Here is a 27,173-nt window from a genome sequence, read left to right on the forward strand (position 1 = left end):
GGCAGGGCGGCGAGGCCATGGGAGACACACAAAAGCCAGCTCCTCCGCGATGCTCTCCTCCCTTCTCCGCCGACCGGCGCGCGGCGCCGCCTCTCCTCTCCTTCCCCACCCCTTCTCCTTCCCTCTCTCCTCTCCATCCCTCACTCCAAGCACAGCTTCACCAGGTTGGCCTGGAGCTTGGCTTGGTCCACGGCGTCCAGGAGGTTCTTGGCGTCCACGGCCAGGGTGTGGGAGGCCGTCAGCATCTGCCTCTTGCACTCCTCGCTCAGCGAGGTGACGGCGTTCTGCTGCGCCAGGCGCATCTTGTTGATGAGGTCGGCCAAGTCCTTGTTGAGCAGCTTCTGGGTGCCCTCGATCTGGCCAGGACACGTAAAAGGGGGTCAGGGGATGCCTGAACCCGGTCCCTCTTCCCCCTGGCCCCGCAGGTCCCTACCTCGGTGCGGGAGGCGGCGGGCAGGACGGGCAGGATCTCGTCCACGCTGCCGATCAGCTTGCGGAGGGACAGGCCCACGTTCTGCGGGGGGAGCAGTAGGGTTAGCACGGCCCCAGGCACAGGGAAGCAATTCGTGGGAATGTCCTTGACTCAGGGGTTCCAGTGGGGAGAGGGGAATGAGGGGGAGATGCTCCCCGTTGACCCCAGATGGTGATGGAGGAGTAGAGGATGGTGGAAGCGTTCCCATCGTTGACCCAAGGATGCAATGGAGGACTAGGGCATCTTGGAAGTGATCCCAAAATTGACCCAAGAACACAACGGAGGAGTGGGGCATGTTGGAAATGCTCCCACCGTTGACCCAAGGACACAAAGGAGGAGCAGAGAATGGTGGAAGTGTTCCTGTCATTGACCCAAGGACACAACGGAGAGCAGGACATATTGGAAATGTTCCCACCATTGACCCAAGGACACAAAGGAGGAGTGGGGCATGTTGGAAATGCTCCCACCTTTGACCCAAGAACCCAATGGAGGAGCAGGACATGTAGGAAATGATCCCATCATTGACCCAAGGACCCAAAGGAGGAGCAGAACATGTTGGAAATGCTCCCTGTTGTCCCAAGGAGCCAATGGAGGAACAGAGAATGGTGGAAGCGTTCCCATCATTGACCCAAGGACACGACGGAGGAGTGGGACATCTTGGAAATGATCCCACCATTGACACAAGGACACAACAGAGGAGCAGGACAGGTTGGAAGTGCTCCCACCATTGACCTAAGGACACAACAGAGGAGTGGGGTATGTTGGAAACACTCCCACCATTGACCCAAGGAATCAATGGAGGAGTGGGGCATGTTGGAAATGCTCCCACCTTTGACCCAAGAACCCAAAGGAGGAACAGGACATGTAGGAAATGATCCCACCATTGACCCAAGGACCCAAAGGAGGAGCAGGATATGTTGGAAACACTCCCCGTTGTCCCAAGGAGCCAATGGAGGAGCAGAGAATGGTGGAAGCGTTCCCATCATTGACCCAAGGACACGACGGAGGAGTGGGATATCTTGGAAATGTTCCCACCATTGACCCAAGAACACAACAGAGGAGTGAGGCACCCTGGAAACACTCCCACCTTTGACCCAAGGACCCAAAGGAGGAGCAAGATAGGTTGGAAATGCTCCCACCATTGACCTAAAGACACGAGGAAGGAGTAGGAAATGCTCCCATCATTGACCCAATGACCCATTGGAGGAGCAGAGAATGTTGGAAACGCTCCCACCATTGACCCAAGGACCCAATGGAGAAGGACATGTTGGGAATAGTCCCACCACTGACCCAAGGACCCAACGGAGGAGCAGGACATGCTGCTAACGCTCCCTCCCATACACGTAAGACCTTCCCAAGAAGGAAGGACCCTGGGAAGTTCTCCCATACAGCGGCAGCACTCAGTGCACAGACTCCCAGCTCCCTCCCCACTGCTCAGATCGTCGCCCCCTCCCCTCCCTACCTTCACCACCAGGATGTACCCCTCGGGGGGCAGGAGGCTGATCTCGTTCTTCAGCTGCAGGACAGCCCGCACCAGGTCCATGACGTTGCTGTACACCGTGTCGTCCGTGCGGTCCAGGTTGGCCGTGGGGGCCGGCTGGATGGACTGAGGGCGAGCAGGGCCACCGTGGGCTCGGTGCCCCGGGGGCAAGGAGGGAGAGACCAACACCCCCGGGGAGCCCTGGCCCACCAGACCCAGCCACCTCCCACCCGTGTCTCAGAGGCTGAGGGGTCGCCCAGACCCTTTTGGGGCTCGGGAGGGAGAAAAGTCCCATCCTGCAGGTGCAGAGGGTGGTGGAGAAGGACTCAAACCGTGGTGCCCAAGGTCTTACCTGCGCCCCGAGTCTTGGAGGCTTCTGGGGGGGGCCCGTGAACTCCGCTACGCCATCAGTAAGGGAAAGGAAGGAGAGTCACTCTGCCTGCTCCCCGGCACACCGTGAGACCCCTGCCATGTCCCACAGCACCCTGGGGACCCCAACCAGCCCTGGCTGCATCCCACCACCCCTCCAGCACCAGGACAAGGATAACGGGGTGCCCACGGCCCAGGGGGATGCTCCACACGGGCAGCAGCTGTGGGCACTCACTGTAATCCATCTCCTTCTCCGGGAGCATCTGCGGGGGAAGAAACAGCAGAAAATGAGGGGTGAAAAGTCCTGATGCTGCCAAAGCAGGGGAGGATCTCTGGGCACCCCCAGGGTAAGGATCCCGCTGTGCCCCTGTACACGAATACACCCGGCCCCAGTTCCCTGGGGCTGGTGGCACTCACCAGAGGGGTGTTGTTGTTCATGAACACCGTCGGGTCCTGTGGGGGGGAGAAGTCGTGTGAGAGGCACCGGGAGAAGGAAAGGATGGGGAAAGGGAAAGGGAAAGGGAAAGGGAAAGGGAAAGGGAAAGGGAAAGGGAGAGGGAGAGGGAGAGGGAGAGGGAGAGGGAGAGGGAGAGGGAGAGGGAGAGGGAGAAAAGAAGAAAAAGAAGAAAAAGAAAAAAAAAAAAAGAAGAGAAGGAAAAGGAAAAGGAAAAGGAAAAGGAAAAGGAAAAGGAAAAGGAAAAGGAAAAGGAAAAGGAAAAGGAAAAGGAAAAGGAAAAGGAAAAGAAGAAGAAGAAAAAGAAAGAGAAGAAGAAGAAGAAGAAGAAGAAGAAGAAGAAGAAGAAAAAGAAAAAGAAAAAGAAAAAGAAGAAGAAAAAGAAGAAGAAGAAGAAAAAGAAGAAGAAGAAGAAAAAGAAAAAGAAAAAGAAAAAGAAAAAGAAAAAGAAAAAGAAAAAGAAAAAGAAAAAGAAAAAGAAAAAGAAAAAGAAAAAGAAAAAGAAAAAGAAAAAGAAAAAGAAAAAGAAAAATGATGGATTGACCCCCCCGGAACCGTTCCCACCCCTCTGCTTCCTCCCTGGCAAAACCTTCCCAAACTTTGCCTCCTTCATCCCAACTCCCAGCAGGGAAAGCAGCACGATCCCCCCTCACCTTGCCCGGCATCAGCCACCAAAACCCATCTCCGATCTCCCGGAGACCTCCACGAATTCCCTGACTCCTGGGAGACCCCAGAGCACGCCCCAGGAGCTCATTTCCCAGCTCCCCATCCCCTCGTGGCCCCGTCCCCATCATCCTCAGGACCCCCAGGACCCCCAGGACCCCCGTGCTCAGCCCCACGACACCAAACGCCAGCCCCTCGCCCCCGCAGCACCGTGCTGGGGGAGCTGGGCTTGGCTGCGTCAGCCGAGCTAATAAAAGCTTTTCTGTCTCTTTCTGCCTCCCCGAGAGCTGCCGCGTTAGTCATGCCTTAGCTACCTTGGCTCCTTGTTTAAAAAAGCGTTACAAAAGCTCATTAAGACGCAACCGCAAGCGCTTAATAATGGCACAGGTTTCACAAGATCAATTTCCCGCAGCAGCTCCGGGAGGTTTTTTTTTTTTTTTTTTTTTTTTACAAGTGCAGAAGACAAAAGGGGTGCAGGCGAGCTGCTCTGGAGGAAAGTGAGACCCGCAGCAGGGCAGGGCTTTTGCATCACAACCCAACCACGAAAAGCGAGCTGTGGCTTTGCCAGCACCTTCACAAGGGTGGGAGCACCCGTCTGAAAGCCCGACCCCAGCCCCGGGGCACTCACCAGGGACTTCTCCTCCTGCCGCAGCCACTGGTAGTCCTCCACCATCTGCTTCTGCTGCTTGTCCAGGACCTGCCGCATCTTCAGCCGCTCCAATTCCCAGAGCTTCTGCGCCTCCTCCCTGCTGCTGGGACGGAGGAAATCTTCCTCCTGGTGCACGGAGCAAGAGGTGATGGAGGGCTCAGCAGCCAGAGCCCCCCAGGTCTCAGCATGGGAGCCGCTGTGCGCATGCAAAGCCATGCACCGGACCCCTGCCACCGTGAGCCTGGGGATGCTCCAGACCGACCCCAATGAGCCCCCGGGCTTCCAGCAGTGAGAGGAACCCACCAGCAGACCCCACACCTCGTGCACCACGTCCCAGCACTCCCAGTCCTGTGTGCGAGCCCTGGGCAGCATGCACAGGATGCCCCGGCGCGGCGCATCGTGCCCAAAGTGCGGGTGCTGATGGCACCGGGGCCACCCTGACGTGATGGACACTGCCTGCCTCTGATTTCGGGGCTGTGCAGCAGTGCTGAGGAACCAGGGCAGAGCACCCAAGCTGCCAAACACCGCCGGCACTCCAGGTGATGATGCTGAGCGTGAGGAGCCGACCCAGAGCCCCGAGGTCCCACACGTCCCCAGCGCACCCCTGCCCGTTCCCGAAGACGCCGTGCCCACTGCTCCTTCACCAACGTGCCCCCTGCACGGACACGTGCACAACAAGCATGGCAGGGGGCTGCGAGCACCCGGAGCCCTTCACGGGCACGATGCCTCCAGCCTCAAGCAGCACAGAGACAGGATCAGGCAGAGCACGAAGCTGGAAGCGGCGCAAGCAGCAGCGCAAAGCACGGCGCGGAGCATCGCCCCCTCCTCTCGCTCCGGCGAGGTCCCCGGGGTGTCCTGGGGGGTGTGGGGACCCCTCTCTTACCCTCATGCTGTGGCGCTTGAAGACGTTGTGGCGGTTGAGCGGCGGGGTGTGCAGGGAGCTGGCCGGAGACTGGTACTCGATGGGGCTGGTGAGCGTGGGCGAGCTGGCACACAGACCCTCGGGCACCTGAGGGCGCGGGGCGGCGCGGCACGGCACGGAACGAAGCCAGGGGGAGGTTAGTGCGGACGGACGGACAGACAGACAGACAGAGAGCGTGGGAAAGCGGCTTTCACACCTTACAGAGGAGCAGCGATGGCCCCAACAGGACCCTCCTCAGCAGGAGGTTTGCTCCGGCGTCCGGAGCACGGGTTTGAGGTTTCCTGTACTCCTGCCCAAAGCCCTGCCTGGCACCAGAAAAGCACCCAAAATAGTGGCTGCTCTTGCAGGGGGTGCTCCAAGGAGCAGAGCAGATGTTGGAGGCGGTGATCTGTGCTCCCCCAGGGCAGCGAAACCGAGCTGCAGGTGACATTGGGGTGCAGCCAGCCTCCTCTCCTCCCAGCCGTGCATGCAAACCGCCCTGCCCTGGGGTAAAAGCCGCTCTCCGAGCCCCGAGGCAGGGACAAGACACGGGCAGGGCTGAGCCCGAAGCGTTGCGCTGTCCTGCTGGAGCTCTGAGCCCCAAAAACCTCCAGCTACCAAGGGCTGGAGCTCCGGGCACGGCTTCCTGGCATCAAGCCCCTGTCGGACCCCCGCGGGCTGCTGTGGGTGCGCAGCCTTACCTGGAACTGCAGCTTGGGAGCCAGGAGGTTGTTCTGGGGAGGAGGTTTGTACCTGGGTCTGCTGGGCTGCAGGGGGAGAAAAGCGGGGTGGGTGCAAGCCTGGGGATGCCCCGTTTTGGCTGCACATCCTTGGGTCAGGGCACGGAGAAGGAGAGAGCCCCGCAGCCTCCTGCCCACCTTGGGGGGTGGCTCCTGGAAGGACGGCGGCTCCAAGATTTTGGGAGGCCGGTGGCGGTTGTTGCGCTCCTGCTCCTTGGCCAGCTCCTTCTCCATCAGGTAAATGTCACTGAGGGGGAGAGGGACAGCGCAAGGGATTGTCACAGCCCCCTGCAGCAGGGATATGGGGACGCACGGGTGGGATAGGGGTGGAAACCAGGAGGGCGCACGCAGGGATGGGGAGAGCCGAGGGAAAGGACCGGGAAAGGACCGCGGGGAAGGCACAGCACCCAAAACCTCCCCTGCTCACCTCAAGCTGCAGACCAGGTCCTTGAACTTGGGCCTCTCGCTGGGGTCGTAGTCCCAGCAGCGTGTCATCAGGGTGTAGAGGACGGGCGGGCAGAGGTCGGGTTTGGGCAGGCGGTCGCCCCTCTCCAGCACCCCGATCACGTCCTTGTTCTCCAGCCAGAAGAAGGGCTGCCGGCCGTAGCTCAGGATCTCCCACATGCACACGGCTGTGGGGCACAGGGGAAGCCCCCCAGATGATGCTGGAGCACCCCGGGGACCAACCCCTCGCCCTGGGGTCTTGGGGACCCGGTGGCTGTGCCGGGCTTTGTGGCAGGTCGTGGGGTTCTTGGCATTTCACCCCCAGCCCCATGAGCACCCCAAATTCACGAGTCCCCTGGGGATGCTTGGACTGCAGCGAGCCCTTTCCTAGGGTGCCTTTGCCCAAAACTCAGCGACACCCCTGCAGCAGGGCAGGATTTATCCCCGTGCAGCAGGATGGAGCCCCGGGATGTGCCCAGGACCCGCTCCATCCCCGTCCCACCACGCACCAAACATCCAGACGTCGCTGGCCGTCGTGAAGCGTCGGAAATTGATGGACTCGGGGGACATCCACTTGATGGGGAGACGGGTGACGGATGCTGCAGGGGGGAGGCAGACGGGGGCCGTGCTCGTGGCTGCAGAGGGGCCGGAGCGAGCCCCTGGCCCCCTCGTGCTCCCCTTACCTTTATAATACTCCTCGTCCTCGATGTACCTGGAGAGCCCGAAGTCCCCCAGCTTCACGCACTCCGGGGAGGCCACCAGGATGTTCCTCACCGCGATGTCCCTGCGAGGAGAGACCCTTGGTTATGGAGAAGGGCTGGACCCCCCCCCCCCTACCCACACCAACCCGCTCCTCCGGCTCCCCAAAAATGGGTCTGCGAAGGGCTCCCCAAAAATACGTCTACAAAGGGCTCCCCGGCCTCTGCCTTTTGCATGGTCCCGCTCCCCAAATCTGCCTCCCCCCGCCCCATGCTGCCCACCCCACCTGTGCACGCAGTTGATGGCCTCCAGGTACGCCAGGGCCTTGCTGATCTGCAGCGCGTAGAGGATGAGGGTGGGCACGGCGAGGCAGTGCTTGTTCTGCTCCAGGTACTGCCCCAGCTGCAAGGGGACGGGGACGGGGAGGGGGTCAGGGGCTGATAGGGTGGCACCGAGGCGGGTTGGGGGTCCCCAAAGCCTCAGTCTCCCCCCCCACACACGTACCTCCCCGTAGGGGTAGAGCTCCATGATGATCCAGGTGGGCTCCTCCTCGGCGATGCCGATCAGCTTCACGATGTGCGGGTGGTCCAGCTTCTTCATCAGCACTGCGGGGAGACCTCCTCAGACACCCCAAAAAGGGGGGGCCCTCCGGGAGCCCAAACGGCACCCATGGGTGCAGGGGAACCTCCCTGCCATGAAGCCACAGAGAGGGAGCAGCGGGAATTGCCAGGGAGGGCTGAGGGTCCCATGGGTTTTTGCGCACAGATGGTGCCCACCTGCTCCCAGCAAGCTTTCAGCAGCTTTTCCTCCCCATCTTCCCAAAAAAATGGGTATTTGGGGCAAAAGCCACATCATGGGGGAGCACATGGGACCCCTCCTCCATCTGCTGTGATCCACGTTTCAATGGCAATGCGTCCCCAAGCAGGGGGGACGGGGACAAACCATGCCCTGTCTCCCACCCCAGCCACCCTACAGGCTCCCCCCATGCCCCACAGGGTACGGGGTGTTGCAGAGGAACCCCAAAAAGAGGCAGCCCCCCAACGTACCCGCCTCGCTCAGGAACTTGTCCTTGTTCTCGGGGCTGCAGTCCTTCTTGCAGGTCTTCACGGCCACGTTGACCCGCTCCCCCTTCTGCAAGGAGAGGCAGGGGCAGCTCCACCCCGCTCCCCCCCCATATAAAGGGGGCAAACGGGGGCCAGGGGAGCACGGCTCACCCACCGGGTTGGTGTAGGTGCCCTCGTACACCTCTCCGAAGAAGCCTTCCCCCAGGATCCTGCCCAGCGTCACGTCCTCCCGGCAGATCCCGTAGTGCTGCACTGAAGGGACGAGGGCGCCCATCCCATCCCATCCCATCCCATCCCATCCCATCCCATCCCATCCCATCCCATCCCATCCCATCCCATCCCATCCCATCCCATCCCATCCCATCCCATCCCATATCCCCATCCCATCCCATCCCATCCCATCCCATATCCCCATCCCATATCCCCTTCCCATTCCATCCCATCCATCCCATCCATCCCATCCCATCCCATCCCATCCCATCCCATCCCATCCCATCCCATCCCATCCCATCCCATCCCATCCCATCCCATCCCATATCCCCTTCCCAGTCCATCCCATCCATCCCATCCATCCCATCCCATCCCATCCCATCCCATCCCATCCCATCCCATCCCATCCCATCCCATATCCCCATCCCATCCCATCCCATCCCATCCCATCCCATATCCCCATCCCATATCCCCTTCCCATTCCATCCCATCCATCCCATCCATCCCATCCCATCCCATCCCATCCCATCCCATCCCATATCCCCTTCCCATTCCATCCCATCCATCCCATCCATCCCATCCCATCCCATCCCATCCCATCCCATCCCATATCCCCTTCCCAGTCCATCCCATCCATCCCATCCATCCCATCCCATCCCATCCCATCCCATCCCATCCCATCCCATATCCCCATCCCATCCCATATCCCCATCCCATATCCCCATCCCATCCCATCCCATCCCATCCCATCCCATACCCCATCCCATCCCATATCCCCATCCCATATCCCCATCCCATATCCCCATCCCATCCCATCCCATCCCATCCCATCCCATTCCCATCCCCATCCCATCCCATCCCCATCCCCATCCCCATCCAAAACCAAAACCTCACTCCCAATTTCGGGGGGCTGGCGGGGACGGGGTGAGAAAGGGGGGTGACGGGTGTGAAGGCACCCGGGGGTGACACCCACCTCCAGACCTCGGCCTTGAGGACTCGTCGGGGATTTCAGCGTAAATATCGGAGTCTAGGGCAAAAAGGAGGGCGGGGGCAGCAGTGCGGGCAGGATCCGACCCTCGGTGCCCTGGGCTGGCCTGGTTTGCACCCGGGGTGCTTGGCTGCACCCCCCCCCCCTCCCTGCCACACCAAATCGCAGCCCCCCCACCCCTTCCAACACCCCACTGGGCTGGGTGGGGGGGAAGGAAAAGGGGGACGAAGCCCCCAGACTCACCCACGCTCACGCTGTCGGCCAGCACCGAGTGCCGCTCCTCCAGGTGCCTTTGGGGTGGGAGTACGGGGTCACCAGTGGGTTTAGGGTAAGGGTAGGGGTCCCGGTACCCCCCCCCGGGGGTCTGTGCACTACTCACGGGCTGGGGATCTGCGGCAGGCTGCTCCTCTTCTCCCTTTCTGCAGGGGGACAGCAGCGGTCACCCCCCCGGTGTCCCCTCGCCTCTCCAAGGGGAGAAGGGCAGGCATCCCCCCCAGCTCCCCCATGATGTTTTGGGATGGTTTTTGGGGAGGTGTCCGGCCTCCTGGGCACCCACCTCTCCTGGGGAAGGCGATGAGGGAGGTCTCCAAGCCCCCCTGCAGCCGGCAGTAGCCGTCGATGAGGTCTGCCATGTTCTCCGCCTCGGCCAGAGAGGATGTCTTGATGGATAGGGACTGGGGGGGGACAGGGGGGTGGGTGAGGGGCTGCACGCCGTGAGCTGAGGGGTGGGGGGGTGTGGGGATGGAGATGGGATGGGATGGGATGGGGATGGGATGGGGAAATGGGATGGGATGGGGATGGGATGGGATGGGATGGGATGGGGATGGGATGGGATGGGGTGGGATGGGATGGGATGGGATGGGATGGGGATGGGGATGGGATGGGGATATGGGATGGGGATGGGATGGGATGGGATGGGGATATGGGATGGGGATGGGATGGGATGGGATGGGGAAATGGGATGGGATGGGATGGGATGGGATGGGGATATGGGATGGGATGGGATGGGGATGGGGATGGGGATATGGGATGGGATGGGATGGGATGGGGAAATGGGATGGGATGGGGATGGGGATGGGGATGGGGATATGGGATGGGATGGGATGGGATGGGATGGGATGGGATGGGATGGGATGGGGATGGGATGGGATGGGATGGGGATATGGGATGGGGATATGGGATGGGGATGGGATGGGATGGGATGGGGATATGGGATGGGGATGGGATGGGATGGGATGGGATGGGGATATGGGATGGGGATGGGATGGGATGGGATGGGGATGGGGATGGGGATGGGATGGGATGGGATGGGATGGGATGGGATGGGGATGGGGATGGGATGGGATGGGGAAATGGGATGGGATGGGGATGGGGATGGGGATGGGGATATGGGATGGGATGGGATGGGATGGGATGGGATGGGATGGGATGGGATGGGATGGGATGGGATGGGATGGGGATGGGATGGGATGGGATGGGGATATGGGATGGGGATATGGGATGGGGATGGGATGGGATGGGATGGGGATATGGGATGGGGATGGGATGGGATGGGATGGGATGGGGATATGGGATGGGGATGGGATGGGATGGGATGGGGATGGGGATGGGGATGGGATGGGATGGGATGGGATGGGATGGGATGGGGATGGGGATGGGATGGGATGGGGAAATGGGATGGGATGGGGATGGGGATGGGGATGGGGATGGGATGGGATGGGATGGGATGGGATGGGATGGGGATATGGGATGGGGATGGGATGGGATATGGGATGGGATGGGATGGGATGGGGATGGGGATGGGGATATGGGATGGGATGGGATGGGATGGGGAAATGGGATGGGATGGGATGGGATGGGATGGGGATGACCCCAAGCTCCCCAGCACCATCACCGCAAGCACCACAGCCCCAAACCCCCCCAGACAAGGGCACTTTGGGTGGGCTCTGTTTGGGGTCAGACCCCCCCAGCAGCAGCTCCAGGCAGGACCATGACAGCCCCCAACGTCCTTCAGGGCAGCGCTGCCACCCCACGGCCATCCCCATCCCACCAACAAATCCCCACAAGTGTCCCCCCCCTCCCCAGCCCCAAACCTGGCCCCCCTCACCTGGGGGGTGCCGCTGAGCCCCAGCTGCAGCACGGCCCTGCCCTCCTCCACACTGGAGCACCTGATGGACTTGATGTGCTTGAATTCGGCCAGGCAGGTGGGCTGGGGACAGAGGCACGGCCCCACGCTGTCAGAACCAGCGGGGGGTCCTCACAACCCCCCCTTTTTCTCGGGGACCCCCCACCTTGGCTTCCTTGCTCGTCATCTGCCGGATGCCCTTGGGCCCAATGACCAGGTCCACCGTGATGTTCCACCCTTGCTGCAGGGACGGGGAGCAGACAGAGGAGGTCAATTTTGTAGGGTTTTCCCCCAAAACCAGCTCTCCCCCCCTCCCCATTTTCTGCGACACCCCCCGAGAGAGAGACCGACTGCCTCCAGGAGGGGCTTTGGAGAGGGGCGAGCTCCAAGGTGAGAGGAGGATGGTGCACGGCAAGGGGCCCGGCGTGGGCACTTCTCCACCTTCAGCAACCTTCAGGCTCCTGCTCGAACCCTCTGGGCTTGCTCCCCTGCCTCGGAGCCCGGGGGGAAACCCACACAGCAGGGAGCAGCCCCCCAAGTGTCCCCCCCAACCGGGTGGCTTTGGCCACGCTGTCACCAAAAGCTGCTGGGGATGCTCTGGGTGCACGCTCACAACCCCACCATGGCTTTTTCACCCAAATCTGGCTGGGTTTACGGGCACGGTGGGCACAACCCCGAGTGCCAGCCCGTGATGGGGGCTTCAGGACCACCCTGGAAGCTTGGGGGGACCATCCCGTGCCCCCCCCATCCCCTCCCGCGGACTCACGATGAGCTCGCAGCGGTAGCTCTCCTGGTCGATGTTGGCGAAGGTGGCGAGGGTGTGCAGGAACTTGAGGATGCACTCCTCCTCCCGCAGCAGGGCGTACTGCTGGAAGGTCTGCTGGATCATCTTGCGGAACTGCTTGGGCTGCGGGCAGGGAGGCTGCTGGACACGGCACCGGGGCACCCGGCACCCCGCGGGGACGTGGCTGCGCCGCGCCGCGGGGCGCACGCACACAGACACAGCAGGGCACGCACAGAATCACAGAATCACAGAATTTCTAGGTTGGAAGAGACCTCAAGATCATCGAGTCCAACCTCTGACCTAACGCTAGCAGTCCCCACTAAACCATATCCCTAAGCTCTACATCTAAACGTCTTTTAAAGACCTCCAGGGATGGTGACTCCACCACTTCCCTGGGCAGCCTGTTCCAATGCCTCACAACCCTTTCGGTAAAGAAGTTAATCTGTGCTCATCTGTGTGCACAGGGACACGTGTGTGCACGCCAGCACAGCTCCATGTGTGTGCACAAGAGCGTGGGTAGGTGTGCACGCATGCGTGCGCACGCCAACCCTTGCACACGTGGCCACGCTTGGGTGCGCATGCATATGGATGTGTGTGCCTGCAGGAACACCACGCGGGCAGAAATGCTCACGTGCAGGTGTGTGCATGATACAGCCACGTACACACACGTGTGCACGCTCACGTTGCCAGCAGACACGCTGTGCGTGTCACAGCCCCCCCCCCACGGCCACTCGTGCGTGCACACACTTGCGTCTCCGCCAAAACACCCACACAAGCGTTTGACAAGCCCTGTCCCCTCGTGCAGATGCACACACAGCCCCGCACACGCCTCGGTGCACACACACACGGACACCCCCAGGCAGCCAGGTGTGCCCCCACACCCTGCCTGTAGGTGTTCGGACCCCCCCACCCCAAGCACATCCCCCTCACCTTCAGGTTCTCCTGCATCTGGCTGGGGAAGAAGAGGTCCAGGCCCACCTCCTTCCTGGGGAGCAGAGACCCCACAGGCATTAACGGCCCCATAGGGACCCAAAAAGGACCCGTAATGCAAGGGGGGGGCACATCAGCAAAGGGGGGAGCAGGGGGTGCCCGGGGCCATGGGGTGCTCCTTGGGGAGCTTCCCCCACCCACCCCACGCCAGCGAGGTGATGGATGAGGGAGGATGAGGAGGCTTGGAGCCCTAGAGCAGGCTGGAAGGGGGGTGGATGAGGGGTGGAGGGGGCTTTGGGGGTCTCTCGGGGAGACCCCAGGGCTTCAGGACGGGCTGTGCCTACTCACTCCAGGAACTCGAAGTTGGACTTCTTGTCCAGGGCGTTTTGGGGCATGTCCTTGTAAAACCTCCTGCGAGAAAAGTGACATCAGGCGGCCACCCGCACATCACCACGCGTGTCCGCCCCCCTCAAATCCCTCCTCCACATCCTTCCCCTTAGTGCAGAGCCCCCCCATGCAAGGTGCTGGAAGCCCCCTCCCGCTGCTGCCACCCCCAAAACCCTCTCGGCTGTTCATCCTGCCAGCCCCCTGCTGCGCCCCCCTCCCCAAAAAAAAAGACCCAGGGGCACCTACCTGAGCTCGAGGCAGCCCAGCTGCAGCGCCATGCCCTCGCTCACCTTGCTGGCGTAGTTCTGCATGTACTCACTTCGGAGCTGGGGGGGCAGAAAGGGAGATCAGGGGGTGGAGAGGATGCCACCTGCATCCCCAAGGGTCCATGCGCTCCGGCATCCCGATCCGGGACGAGGGGGGGGATTTATTGCCATAGGACCATGGGGGGGGGGGTCTGGTGGGGAGGAGGTGATGCCCCCGGTGCTGGGGGACCCCCCCAGACCTGCTGGTAGAAGTAGAGCAGCGTGGTCCTGTCCTCTGTGAAGCGCTCCATGTAGTCCTCGGGCAGGTAGCGGATCTGCAGGTCGTACCTGGGGGGCACGGCACAGCCCCCGGTGAGATCCCCAGAAGGGCGGGCTGGGGGGGGCACGGAGAGGGACCCCCGCAAGCGAGGGCTCCGTCCCCTACCTCCACTCGGCCTCCAGGTGCAGGCACTCGTATTTCTCCTGCACCTCGCCCACCGTCAGCTCGGGGTGCAGCCAGTGGATCTCGTCCGACTTGACGTGCTTGAGGCGCAGCCCGTAGCACTCGGCCAGCTTGATGTCGGGCCCGATGCGGCCGCTCACCAGGATGGATTTGATCACCTCCTGGGGACGGGATGGGGCAGGGAGGAGCGGGGTTAAGCCCCCTGAAAGCCCCCAGGACCCTCCCCAAACCCTGTCCCCCCTCTGCGTCCCCTGCGCTGCAGCCGGCTCCGGCTCAGAGCTGCTGCGGTTTCAGCGTGGGCACCCTGTGTGTCCTCGCACAGAGCCCAAATTGCTCTCGCCACCTGCCCCACGGACTTGACCCCAAGCCACCAAGGTCTGCAGATGAGCTTCAGCCAGCTCAGCCACGAGGAGGAAACCCAGCACAGCCCCGTGCTCAGCCCCTGCAGCCACCGCTCGAGCTCTCCAGCCTGCTCTGCAGAGACACAGCCCGAAGGCGACCGAGTTTTTTTTTGGGGTGTTGTTTGGGGACAAAAAGCCTGAAAGGGTCATTTCCAGCCTGGAAGCTCAGCAGAGCTGTCCTGACGTGCTGAGGGCAAGCTGTCGGGGCAGGCGTTTCCTCGCCGCGGCTGGCACCGCGGGCACCGTGCCCACGGGTGTGGGGACAGCGGGGTGGCACACACGGCCCTGCAGCTCCTGCCTGGCCTTTGCTCTCTGGCTGGAGGCCAAAAAGCGAGCACAAGCTGATGGCACAGCCCGAGCTGTGCCTTGCAACGAGCGCTGTGCCTTGCTTTGGGGTGGGGGGGTGTGTGAAATGCTGGCGGTTGCGCCTAGGTCCGCAGGTCAGAGCAAGTCCTTCTGAAATAAAATCTCCCCGTCTCCAGCCACTTGTAGCTTTGGGATCTCCAAATCCAAGCATGGTTTCCAAGCCACCAGGAGCCCCTGGGGAAGTTCTGTCCCTGAGGGTGTCCTGCTTGAAGCCACAGCAGCTTCTGGCCTGGGGAGGAGCGACCCGAAGCATCCCGGCCCCATGCCCAGCCCCGGGGACAGCCAGACCCTCTCCGTTTCGTTGTCCCCGCTTGCATTCCCCACAGCCATCTCCCGATGAGTCCTCTCCTTCTCCAACCACTCCTGTGCTCGTCTCCAAGCCCTTCTGCCACGCCACGAGCTCCTCCCGGGGGGACACGAGGAGGGGATGTCCCAGGAGCGACCCCCGGCTCAGCTCTGATCCCCTCCACCTGGGCTTCCCCCCGAGAGGGAGCAGCGTCACCCCCTGCACCCACATCCCCTCTGGGATGCTGGAAACCACCCCAAAACATCCACAGAGGGATGAACCATGGCCAAACTCCTCTTTGCTGTCCATAAACAGGTCAGGGCGACTCGGTGGGGCTGAGCCCTGCTGCAGGAACTGACCGTGGGGCAGAGGAACCCTCGCCCTCTCCAAGCTGAGCTGCTGGGGACGCCCAAATCTCCTCTCTGCCCCCCAAGATTTGGAGCCCAGGGGCTCTGGGGGCTACCAAGCCGTGAGAAAACCTCCTGCCAGGATCTCCCCCTGATGCCAGACGGACAAACTGCCCCCAGACACACCAAGTCCCCTCCCGCGCGCCTCCCTGCCCAATGTACCCGTATCTCCGTCGTCACCGGGCACTTGACCAGCTTGAAATTCTTGCCCATGTTGAAGCTGTTGCTGTAGAAGCACACCTTGAGGATGCGCATCTCCTCCCGCTCGGCCTCCAGCGGCCCCATGCCCAGCGTGGCCTCCAGCGTGCCGCCCAGGCTGCGGAAGGAGCTGCTCCGCGGGCGCCCCAGGGGCTCGGGGACCGCCGACATCCTCAGCACGCCCGGGGCGCTAGGAGCTGAGCATCCCTTCCCTGCGGGGAGAGGAAAATATTGCTGGGGGGGGTCTGGGGGCGGTGGGAGAGAGAGGAGGGGCACCCCAGGGGGTTGCGGGGATGGGGATGGGGTAGGGGCACCCGTATGGGAAGGAGGGAAGGGGATGAAGGGATGGAGAGCGATGGAGAGATGGAAAGGGAAAGGGAAAGGAGTGTGTGAGGGTGCTCTCCCTCCCCGTGTGCTCCCCTCCAGGCACACACGGCCACCGAGCACTGCCTGCGTCCTGACCCAGCACCTCCAGGCAGGACCTGTGTGTCCCCAGCACCCCCTTTGTGTCCCCAGCACCTCCAGAAAAGTGTCCCCATGTCCCCGGCACCTTCAGAGCAACACCCGAGTGTCCCCAGCACCTCCAGAACAGTGTGTCCCTGTGCCCCCAGCACATCTTTTGTGTCCCCAGCATCTCCAGAAAAGTGTCCCTGTATCCCCAGCACCCCCAGAGGTATGCTCCTGTGTCCCCAGCACCTCCTTTGTGTCCCCAGCACCTCCAGAGCAACACCCCAGTGTCCCCAGCATCGCCAGCACAGTGTCCCTGGGTCCCCAGCACCTCCAGAACAATGTGTCCCTCTGTCCCCAACACCTCCTCTGTGCCCCCAGCACCTCCAGAGCAGTGTCTCCATGTCCCCAGCACCTCCAGAGCAGCACCCCAGCACCCCCAGCACCTTTGCCACAACCCCTGCGTCCCCAGCAGCTCTCTGCTGTCCCTCTCCGCGCGGACACCGCCGTGCGCACGGGGTTTGGGCTCCGTTACCCAGCTCTGGCCCCAGCTCCCCCAGCACAGCGGCCACCCCTCGCCCTCCATCCCACACCCCCGGTCCCATTCTCACCCCTTTCTCCCTCCGTCCACGGCCCCAGAAAAAGCAGGACAAGGCTTCGCCCCGTGCCACGGCGCAGCACCACTTCCTAGCGGAGCCGAATTTAGCCGAGGGCTCCGCGCAGAGACACGAGCAGAAAGGGGGAGAGAGCAACCCCGGGCCCGTCACCATGCGGAAGGGCAGCGCTTTTTTTTTTTTATATCGATTGGCCCTTTTTATTTTTAGAGGCCTTCCGAACAGGTAGCCCGCTCGCGAAACGTCCCGCAGGCTGGAGGGGAAGTGGTTTGAGTTTTCGTTTTACCAGAAAAAAAAAAAGAAAAAAAATAAAAGGAAAAAAAATAAAATAAAATCAGCCTGCGTCGATCTAAAAGGGCATGGGATCGTGGATGATTCCAAGCGGATCCTGAATCTTTTTTTTTGTGGGGTGTTTGGGGAGGGCTGGCAGGAGGGACGGGGAAAACTCTGTCCTGCGTGCCCTGGGGCCGCTCGCTCGGTGCCAGCGGCTTTCCCAGGCTGTGCTCTTTGGTTGTGCAACCAGAAATGTGGAAATTCACCCGTTGTAGGGCCCTTCCTGGGTCCAAGCCCTTGCTGAGAGCTCGGCCCTCGAGTTACTGATTAACAGGCAGGAGGCTGTTTGCAAACAGCAGCCCGGCTGCTCGTGGGACGAACCCGGGCTGCCGCGGGGGAACGGCCCCGGTTTGGGGGGTCCCTGCCCTGGAGGAATCATTTCTGGAGGCACTGGGGGGGCTGGGGAGGATGTAGGGACACCCGGAGGGGTTTTCCCTGTGGATCCAGGCAGGTGGCAAAGGGACCTGGAAGGCAGCAAGGGATGGGGAGGGTGGCACCTGAGGGGTCCCCGCTCTCCGCAGCGTGCCCGTGGGGCTGTACAGATGGGGACAGTGCAGGGACAACCCCAAAGCACCCAGGGGGATGTGACAACCTCTGGTACTGCTGGGGACGGTGTTAGAGCAACCCCAAAATGCCCAGGGGGATGTGACAGCCCCTGGTATGGCTGGGGACAGGGCAGGAGCAACCCCAACGTGCGCCTTGTGGTGCCCGGCGAGGCGCTTCGTGCAGGATTCGAGGCTGCCCGCTGGCTTTTCTTCCTCCCCATTTTTTTTCCCTTTTCCCCTTCTTTTCTGCTGGAGCATCACCAAGATGCTGGGGGGACACTGAGGCAGCAACCCAAGGGGCAGGGGAGATGCAGCCAGGCACCCTCGGATCCCTCACAACCCCAAAGTCTCGGGGTTGCTGTGCGTGTGCGCTCACACATTTCACACCGTATTTTTTTTTTTTCTTTTCTTTTCTTTTCTCGGCTTCGCAGCAAGGCGCAGGGAGGATCTCGCAGCAAGCCACATCCTTTTGCGGAGCCCTCCGACAGCCCCTGGCCCTGCAGCGATGCACCCCGTGGCCTCCCCGCTCCCCAGGAGGGCTGTGAGAGGGGTTGGGGGGGAAGGGGGGGTGCAGGGACCGCCGGTGCCCCCCGCCCACGGTGGCCGTGCCGTGCCTGATGTTGTGGCCACCCAGCCTCGCTGTGCTGGCCTCCCCCTGCTTCCTGCTCACCGAGATCGAAATAGAGATAGGGCCGAGCAGAATTAGCAAGCCCCCAGCCTGGCCCGGCACCGGGGGCAGAAATATTCGCTTGGGGTTTTGCTGCTCGCCAGCAGAGGATGGGTCCCCCCCCCCCCCCTTGGTGACACCTCTCCTTCCACCCAGGAGGGTCGGCCAGCCCCTCGCTGCCCCTCGGTGTCCCCCCCCGTCCCCAAAATTCACAAACTCCTCACCAAATTGCACAGCAGCTTCTCCTGCGAGCCCCGGGCACCTACAGCCGAGCCTCGTGTCCCCTGGGTGTCGGGGGCACCCTCCTGGGGGTGTCACGGTGGGGATGGGGCCACAAAGCTCAGCTCCCGGGTGGGAAGAGCTTTAGGACACGCGCTGGCGTTTCTCGGGGTGTGTGCAGTGCCTGCTTCTTCTTTCTCCCCACCTTCCTTCCCTTCTGGTTCGCTTTCCCCAGCCCCGTTCCCACGACGCAGCCCCTTGCGCTTTCGCTGGGGCCGAGCCCAGGGGACAGAACCAGGGGCTGGGTGCGCCCCCGCGTGTCCCCACCCCGGTGGGGGATGTAGGGAGCACCCCACAGAGCACCCCACGCCCTCACAACCCCCTCCAAATCCCTGCACGAGATGCCCAGCCAAAAAAAAAAGTTAGGAAGCAGGCACAGCACCCCGGGGCGCATCCCCGCCGCCTTGGGCACCCCAAGGACCCCCCGTCCGGGGTGGCCATGCCCCACGTTCACCTGGCCATACACAGCCCCCATTTTCAGGGTGCAGAAGGGGCAGCACCCCATATTTCCCCCCCTGCCTTCTCACCTCCCCTCTGGCACAGGGAAGGGGTCCGAGGGATCCCGGCTCTGCCCCGGGCGCAGCGGTGCCGTGTGAGGACAGCGACCCCGAACCGAAACCAAGCCCCTGCACCCCAGCACCGCCACCAGCCCCCTTCCGAAGCCCCTGCGCCCCCCCTACAGACCCTCCCCGTTTCTTTGGGGCTCTGCTGGGGCACCCTAAAACGTCCCCCCCCCTGCACCCAGCCTCCCACACACGGGGTGCACCGGGAAGTTTCTGGTGCCGCCGCCGCTCGCTCCGGGGACGCGGAAAGGTTCCGTGCTCGGGCACCGCTTCCCCCCCAGCCCTACCCAAACCCCAGCCACTGTGGGGAGGGGGGGGGGGTCCACACATCCCTGTGCACCCCCAGCTGAGCCCCCCCACTGTTCCCTGAGCTCGGTGTGACGAGTTTGCCCGTGCTCAGCCCCCCTGGTCGAGAAGAAGGGGGCGAGGGGCTGCTCCCTAGTGCTGCCCCCAAGGAAGCCAGGGTTTTTTTTTGGGGGGGGAGCAGGAGGTGAGGGGCACTTACGGAAAGTGGGGGGGGCGTCCCCTGTGTGTCCCCCCCGAGCCCGTGCCGGCGGTGCTGCCTCTTCCTGGTGACGGGGCCGTGCGGAGGTATTTGCATAGTGCCTGTCACGCAGCTCATGCTCGCACATGTGCCGTGCACGGGGTGCAAGTGGGGAAACTGAGGCACGGCTCTCCCCCCCCCCAAAAAAAAAAAACACCCCCTAAAACACCCCACAAAGTGTGGGGCAAGGGTTTGGGTGCGCAGCAGCACCCAGCCCTCTTCCCTGCCCACCCCACAGCAAGGAACCCCCCTCATTGTCCCCCTAATTCACCCTGGGTCGGTCAGCTCCGGCCCCATGCTCCCCATCCTGCCCCGTGTCCCCCCACACAGCCCCCTTGCCCCCCACATCCCCAAATCTGCCTCAAAGCACCCCAAACCCGCTGCATTTCCACCCCCCAGCCCCCAGTTTGGGGCTGCAAGCCCCCTCCTCCCACAGGGCTGGGGCAGCGGGGACCCACCACTTACCCCAGCCCCCCCAAGCCCCCCGGTCAGGGGGCTCCGTCCCTCATGCCAGCATCCAGATTATGGCACCCCAAAGCATGCTGCCTGCTCCCTGCTCAGCTCCAGGACCCCCCAAAAAAAAACAAAACCCCAACCCCCAGCCCCTTGCCCCCCTCCCGGGGGCTGCAGCGCTGCGCTCCGTGCCAAGGTGCCCCCGGAGCACCCCGGGCAGCGGCGATCCCAATGGCCAGGGACGAGATCCCAAAAGCCAGGGACGAGATCCCAAAAGCCAGAGACAAGATCCCAAAAGCCAGGGACGAGATCCCAAAGGCTGGGGACAACTGGGGGCCCCCGCAGCGCTGCTTGTCCCACCCCAGGAGCCTTAGGGTGCCGGGAGCCCCGCACCAAGCCTGTGTGCCTCAGTTTCCCCTTCCTTCTGGGAAAAGGGTGAGGGACCCTGGACACCCCAAGGACAGCTCGTTTCACCCCCGTACAGGCAGACCCAGCAGCAGGGAGTGGGGCCGGGCACTCTGCAGCCACCTCCCTGCGGGTCCCTGCCTTATCTGGGGTGTCTGCTCCCCATATCTGCCCCAAACCCACCCTGTCACGCCAACCCCGTGTCCCCCGCGGGCACGGCGAGCAGGATTTCACCTCCCCGCTGTAGACACAGGGTCAGGAGCACAAAACCACCTTGGGGTGCTGCTGAGACCTCCAGCGACATCCCCCCCAGGTCCCCATCCCCTTCTCCCACCCATAGGGGATTTGTCCCAGGTTTTGCGCCATCTGGACCCCAAATACAGCCCCGGGAACCCCATGGGAGCACCATGCCCTGCCTCGGGGACTGCTGCCTGTCCAGGGAAGGGAAGGCAAGGCAAAAAGACAGCAGGGTTGGGGTGATGGGGACAGCAGGACGAGTGTCCCGTTGCAGTGGGGTCGGGGTGTGCGGGATGGTGCTGCTGGCCCCGCCACGTGATGCCCGGAGGAAGCAAATTTCACAAAGCAGAGGGAGGAAATGACACAAGCTCCAGCCGTGGGGATGGGCTGCCCCAAAAGGGGGGTGTTGGAGCAGGTACAGGGGGTGCCGTCCTCTCTGCTTGCAGACCCCAAACCAAACCAACCCCCCACTGACACCCCCGGTGCCCCGCGATGCCCAAAAACGCTGCCAGCGATCCAAAAGCACCCCCAGACCCCATCGAGGATGGGCCCCAGCACATCTCCACCTGACACCTCTCGTGCCGCAGGGGCATTATCCCCCCCCTCACCCCAACCCACCCCCATTTTTATAGGGTGCGGGTGTTTTTGGGCGCAGGGCTGTGCCGGGACACGCATCCCACCTCCCAGCCCGGTGCACCCAGGCAGCTGGGCAGGGCGGTGGGGGCAGCAGGCTCCCGAATATCAGGAATTAGGCACGGCGAGCTGCCGTGACGCCCACGGCCGGCAGCTCCCCAAGGGGGGTGACTCAGGCACGGGGAAAGATCCGCGTGTTCCCGGCACGGAGCCGGCGAGGGGACGCGGCACGGCCATCTGCGCAGGAACAGCTCGCCACCAGGCTCCCTGCGAGCACAGAAACCTCCCCAAAAATGCTCAGGGAGGGGGTCCCGAAGGCAAAATGTCCCCGCCGGGCTTGTTTGCCACACCAGTCCCTTCTGGTCTCCGCACTGACGGAGAGCTTCCAGGCTGAAAATGCCCAAATTTTGTCCCTTTGCCATGCCACAGCCATCAGATTCTCCATGCTCCAGCTAGCAGCAAGCCCCCTGGCACAGCCAGGGCAAGGGACACCCTCCCCGAGCATCCCCAGGCTCTGTGGGCAGCGTGGTCCATCCTCAAAGCCGTCTCTGCTCACCCAGGCGTGCTGCCCCTGAGAGCCTCCAGCAGCAGACTGCTTGGAAACGGCGATTTTCCAGCAAAACTCCAGGTGAGCAGGAGCAATAAGCAGCACGTTTCCCTCCCCAAAGCTTCCAGCCCATCCTGCTGCAGGACCAGGCTCCCAGGACCCTACGGATGTGCCCAAACCCTGAGCTGCATCACGGGGAAAAGGCACAAGGGAAAGGCACACCGACTGATAAGCCTGGCAGAGGTCCCAAAGTCAGGTTGGGGGGGTCGGCGAGCCCCTGAAAGCAGCAGAGGGGGTGTTGGAGGTGCTCCCCCCTTGGGGTGATGCAGAAAACACGGGGCTGAGCCCAGGACTCAGAGCTCAGCCTCATCCCTCCGCACCAAAATGGTCCTCCCAAGCGCCGCCAGGTTAAAAATAACCCCGAGCAGCACACAAAGCCTCCCCTCGGAGAGGGGAACAGCTTTCCGGGAACATGGTGGGCGTATTTCCCGGTACCCTTTCTGCTCGAGAAGGAAGCCGAGGGCTCGCAGCATCGGGTTTTGGCAGGCGGGTGCCGGTCGCTAGGCATCCCGGTCGCCAGGCAACACGCGGGTACCGCGCGATGCTGCGCCTGCATCCTTTATTTTGGGGAGGGGAGAGGGTTTGGGGCAATAACCCACCCTATAGCCAGGGCTGGTGTGGGGCAGCATCTGTGGGATGTGGCCAACGTCACCATGCCATGACACCTGCAGGGTTCACGGACTGGAGCAGCACTCGTTCTTCCTCTCCTACCAGTATGAAAAGTGCCCAGTGTCTGCTGGAACACACACTAATTAACCTCCTCGGCTCCACCTCTGCTTTATTAGGGAAACTCAGCTCCTCCAGCCCCCCTGGGCAAGCTGTGTCGGAGCAGAAATCACATCAGAGGGTGCCAAGCTGCAGGTCCCCCTGCGCATCCATGCCTGTGCCCCGTGCTCAAGCCCGAGCTGCGTCTCAGCAGCCTGGAGCAGCTCAGAAGCCACCACCGAGCCCCCTCCCAAAGTCTTTTCCCTTTCCCAACTGCCAGGCCCCGGCACGGGGCACTCTGAGCGTTTGGGCAGTGCCCACGAGGGGGTCCCGCCGTGCCCCTCGCTTTATCTGCGCCACCCCAGGCGGCCGCGGCGCGGCTCGGCACCAAGCGTCCCCCCCGGCAGAGCCACGCTGGCCCAGCACGCTTCTTTCTCAGCAGGGCTTGGATCTGCAAAACGTGGGGAAGTTTGCGTTTCTCGGGGGAACTCTGCTGAGTTCGGGGAAATTAATTTCTGTCATTTAATCGAGCATTTCATTTCACCACCATCGGTCGTTTCAGCGCGCTCTGGCACGCCGCTCGCTGCAAAAGGCCCATGCAGGGCAAGATCGCCACAAAGCTCAAAGTTTCTACCCTTTGCTAAGTTTCCAACCTTTTTGTCAGAATAAATAAATAAATAAATAAATAAATACAATTTTAAAGGCCATTTTAAAAGTGAAATAAGCTGAACGACCCCCAGAGGTGCCTCCTGCTGTTTGCCCCTCTGCGCTCATCGCTCTGCAGACACCAGCGCAGGGGCAAGGCGACGTTTATTCGTCTTTAACTCCCCCAAACTGGGAGATTTTTAAAATCTTCCATAAAACCTGCAGTGCACGGCCCCTAGGATTTAAACTCAAGGTTTTCCTCGTGCGCCCTCGCATAAATGTCTCCCTGGTGGTGCTCTGGGTGGCACCGGGAGCACCCGGCCTCCTGCACCCTGAATGCCCCCTGTGCCAAGCTCCTGTGGGATGGGGGCAGCTTCTTTTTGCCCCCCTCTCTCCGAGCACCATGGACGGGGCAGCGATGCCCTCTTTGTAAAATGGGGACAGAAATGCTCTCACTTTGTAAAACGGGGGGCAGAAGTGCTCTCACTTTGCCAAAGGGGGGGGCAGCGATGCTCCCACGTCGCCCATGGGTGCTGCATTCCCGTGGCTGCACGCCCTTTGCTATCTCTGCGAGGGGCAGGGCCTGGGAAAGGGGGGGGATTTCCCGTCTGAAATCCCTCGGTGCTTCAGCCTCGGGAGATAACAACGGGCAGCAGAAGGCTCCAGGTGGAAATTCCCCTCTCCTGTGGCTGGAACCGGCCACGGGGACAGGCGCAGGTATTTCGCCTCTGGCTGTAGTGGCAGAGGGAGCTGTAGGAAATCCCCCCCCATCCTCCTCCTCCTCCTCTTCCTCCCCCTCTGCTATGGCCCTGCTGCTTCCTCAGCTCGGGGTGCTGTGGGTCACGGCGTGGGGAGCCCCAACCTGCCCCCCCAGCCCCTTTTCCATCCCCCCAGCCCTCGCCAGCTGGAGCTCAGCAGCACCACCAGCATCAGCGGGGCAGGGAAACCCTCGGGGACACTCACAGCCTGCTTGCGTGCCCCCAAAAAAAGGGGCAGCCCCCCGCACGGAGGGAAAGAAGGGGCGTCTGCAGGGTGCTAAGCGTGCGAGGTGGTGGGCGTGCAGCGGGCTGCGGGTGCATTGTGGTGGCCGCGCATTGTGTCGGGGCGCATTGTGGTGGCTGTGCAGCGCGGCGAGGATGTGCAGGGAGGCAGGCGAGCAGCAGCGGAGGCAGAGCAGCTCAGGAAGCGAGGCAGGGGCCAGCTCGCCCTGGAAAATCCTGGCCGTGGCAGCCCTCGTGCTGAAATGGGAGTTGATGGAAGCCGCGTGGGCACGGCGTCGGGCTGGTGCCGCGTGGGAGGCACGGGGAGCGAGGCAGGACTCAACCCTGCGGGGAGGGATGAGGGCAGGGAGGAGGCTGAGCTCTCCTGCATCTCCTAACGGGGCACACGGTGCTGGTAACCACCCTGGAGGCCACCTCCACGGGGCACAGCATGGCCCAGCAGCTTTTTCACACAGAAAAGGACACGTCCAGGCCACAGCTCGCGTCCTGGGATGACATGAGTCATGCCCAGCCAGCGGCTGTGTTTTTCCAGCGGCTGCACGGGGAGCCCGCGAGAAGTCTCCCTCTGGAAGAGGCCGTGGGTTTTTCCCCGTGGGAAGCAGAGTTTTGCTGGAAGCACCTGGGGATTGTGTTATAACACGAAGGGTTTGCGCTGCCCCCGAAGAGAAAAACATGGCTGAACGCCGTGGGGTTTCCCCGGCTCGCAGGAGCTGCGTTTCGAACGCGACGTGTTCCTCTTCCCCTTTGAAGCTGCTTCCCCAAACACAGCTCGGAGGCCTTGCCGTGATGCCCCCGCCCCACCGGGCTGCAGAAAGGTGGCCAAGCCAGCGAGACGGTCACCCCCAGGAAGGATTTTTCCTATGGAATATAAATTTTGCCCCCAAATTCCCCCAGGGAGATGTCTCCCCGTGATTTTTGTGCCGAGCATCCTAGCTTTTAACCTCCCTGCTCCCCGGGCTGCCTCAGCGGAGGAGGAGACCTGCGGATGCACGCTCGCCTTCAGGAATGCGAGAAGGCTTCGCAGGGAAGGTTCACGTCTCCCATCTACTCCTCGTGAGTAATAACTGTGCCAGGGAAAAAGCAAAATGATTCAGATGTTGCCTCCCCAGCCCCCAGCCGCCTGAAAAGAGCCTCAGCGCCGAGTGCTCACAGCAGCTGAGCACGAAGGCGTGGAGACGCAGAGCCTGGGGACACGCCGGACCCACGGGCGCCCTCGCACTCCGTGTGTGTGTCTTGTGGGGTTTCACACCAGCGTGTGCAAGACACCACCGGCGAGGCTGAGCCTGCATCTGCCACGCACACACCGACACCATGGGCTGTGCGTGCGCCCCTGCCTGGCCTTTGGAGATGTGTTGTGACCCCCTTGTGGGGTGCTCCCGCACGGCACCGCTGCCCAATGTGTCCCCCGTGGGACATCCCCAGCTCTGTGCGCCCTCCTCTCCTGTCCTGGCACTCCGAAAAGCTGACCCCATGCAGTTTGTCCTGCCCTGTCCCACACTTGGATGCAGAGGGGCTCTGCAGCTGGCTGCCCCCAGCAGGTTGTAGGGCCCTGGGGACGTTTTGCCCTAAAAGAGCCCCTACTCTGGGCGGTTTGGACACGGGGCAGATTCACCCCCTGCATCACCCCGACGGGGCTGGCTTCGGAGGAGCAGCGCGCCCTGCCTGGATGACACAACCCCGGCCCAAAAGGGAAAAAGAAACTGCAACGAGAGGCACCCAAAGCAGAGCAGCACTCGGGCACGCCGGCACCTAGTGAGCACGGGGGTGTTGCATCAGCCCCTCGCACCGTGGCCCTCGTCCTCCCCGTCTCTCCCCCCCCTTGCTCCTCTCGAGGTTCACCAGGAGAAACCGCCCTGCCCTTGGGCAAACAGTGAGCTGGCAGCAGATAGCAGAGCGGCACCTCCCGCCCCGCCACCACGGCCCAGCTTTTCCCCAGCACCCCGGCACGGATGCGAGCGACGGCCCCGCTCCCCTTTTTTGCCCCAAAAGCGAGCGGTGGGCGCTCACCTTGGCCTGAGGGGCGCGTGGGGGACGCCTTGGAGCGGGCTGGCCCCGTGGGAGGCTCGGCAACCTCGCCGGCAGGAGGGTTGCCCGGGGTGGGTGCGTGTCCCGCGGGCTGGTACCGGTGCCGAAACCACTCCTCCCCGCCGCCCGCTTCCGGATAGGGCTCACCAGGGCTGGCGAGAGCCACGGCGACGCCGCCGAGGAGGAAGAGGAGGCAGAAAGCGAGGAAGGCCCCGGGATCCCTTCACCTGCCCACCCTCTCCGGGCCCCACGGTGCGGGTCGGGGCAGGTCCCATCCGGGAATTTGGGCACGGAGCCCGGCAAGCCGGTGTTTGGGGCCGGTCCCGTTCCCTGCTCGTACCTGGGAAGAGCTGGCAGGCCGCCCCCATGGAGCCCCGGCGCTGCGCAAGGGTCGGGGCAGGAAGGAGGATGGTGCAAGAGCCGCTGTGCCAACGTCCGGGGGTGCGGGGTGGGGGCTGGCACCGTCACCACCACCGCCTTGGGCCACCCCCTCCTGTTTATGGGGTGCCCCAGGGCTCCCCGGATATTTGCTCGCCGAGGATCCCCTCCGCAAGGTGGGCTGAATGCAGAAGTGCCCCCAGCCCCGGAGCAACGCCAAAACTTAACCTCAGCTGGGGCTGGGCACCGAGGAGCCGAGGAAGAGCTGGAGGAGGAGGAGGGGTCACCCCAAAACACGGTCGTGGTGGTGGTGGGGGGGGTTGTGGGGGCACAGCCGTGCAGCGGGGCGGGATGGGGGAAGCAGCGG

General features: G+C 62.6%; 1 protein-coding gene across 4 annotated transcripts; it reads right to left on the reverse strand.

Annotated features, from left to right (window-relative positions):
- Positions 1–27,047, reverse strand: PTK2B (protein tyrosine kinase 2 beta). 4 transcript variants are annotated; one of them, XM_082758380.1, is made up of 31 exons: positions 26,769–27,047; positions 15,690–15,937; positions 14,050–14,228; positions 13,865–13,952; positions 13,606–13,685; positions 13,321–13,383; positions 12,973–13,027; positions 12,025–12,165; positions 11,425–11,499; positions 11,241–11,342; positions 9,690–9,807; positions 9,513–9,552; positions 9,377–9,423; positions 9,119–9,172; positions 8,090–8,187; positions 7,918–8,002; positions 7,376–7,476; positions 7,158–7,273; positions 6,856–6,956; positions 6,682–6,771; positions 6,156–6,360; positions 5,867–5,975; positions 5,690–5,755; positions 4,971–5,096; positions 4,067–4,213; positions 2,739–2,774; positions 2,557–2,584; positions 2,305–2,351; positions 1,935–2,078; positions 434–514; positions 1–356 (listed from the first exon to the last, which is right to left on the reverse strand). In XM_082758380.1, exons 1-31 carry the CDS (start codon positions 26,794–26,796, stop codon positions 141–143), a joined length of 3,114 nt encoding a protein of 1,037 aa, XP_082614506.1. In that variant the 5' UTR covers positions 26,797–27,047; the 3' UTR covers positions 1–140. The 4 variants fall into 4 exon arrangements, with proteins under 4 accessions (XP_082614506.1, XP_082614507.1, XP_082614508.1 ...); XM_082758381.1 differs by lacking the exon at positions 26,769–27,047 and adding an exon at positions 26,411–26,699; XM_082758382.1 differs by lacking the exon at positions 26,769–27,047 and adding an exon at positions 16,784–16,936.
- Between the last annotated feature and the right edge of the window lie 126 nt (positions 27,048–27,173).

The sequence above is a fragment of the Aythya marila genome (genome assembly GCF_965140915.1).
Source record: "Aythya marila genome assembly, chromosome: 3".
Taxonomy (NCBI): domain Eukaryota; kingdom Metazoa; phylum Chordata; class Aves; order Anseriformes; family Anatidae; genus Aythya; species Aythya marila.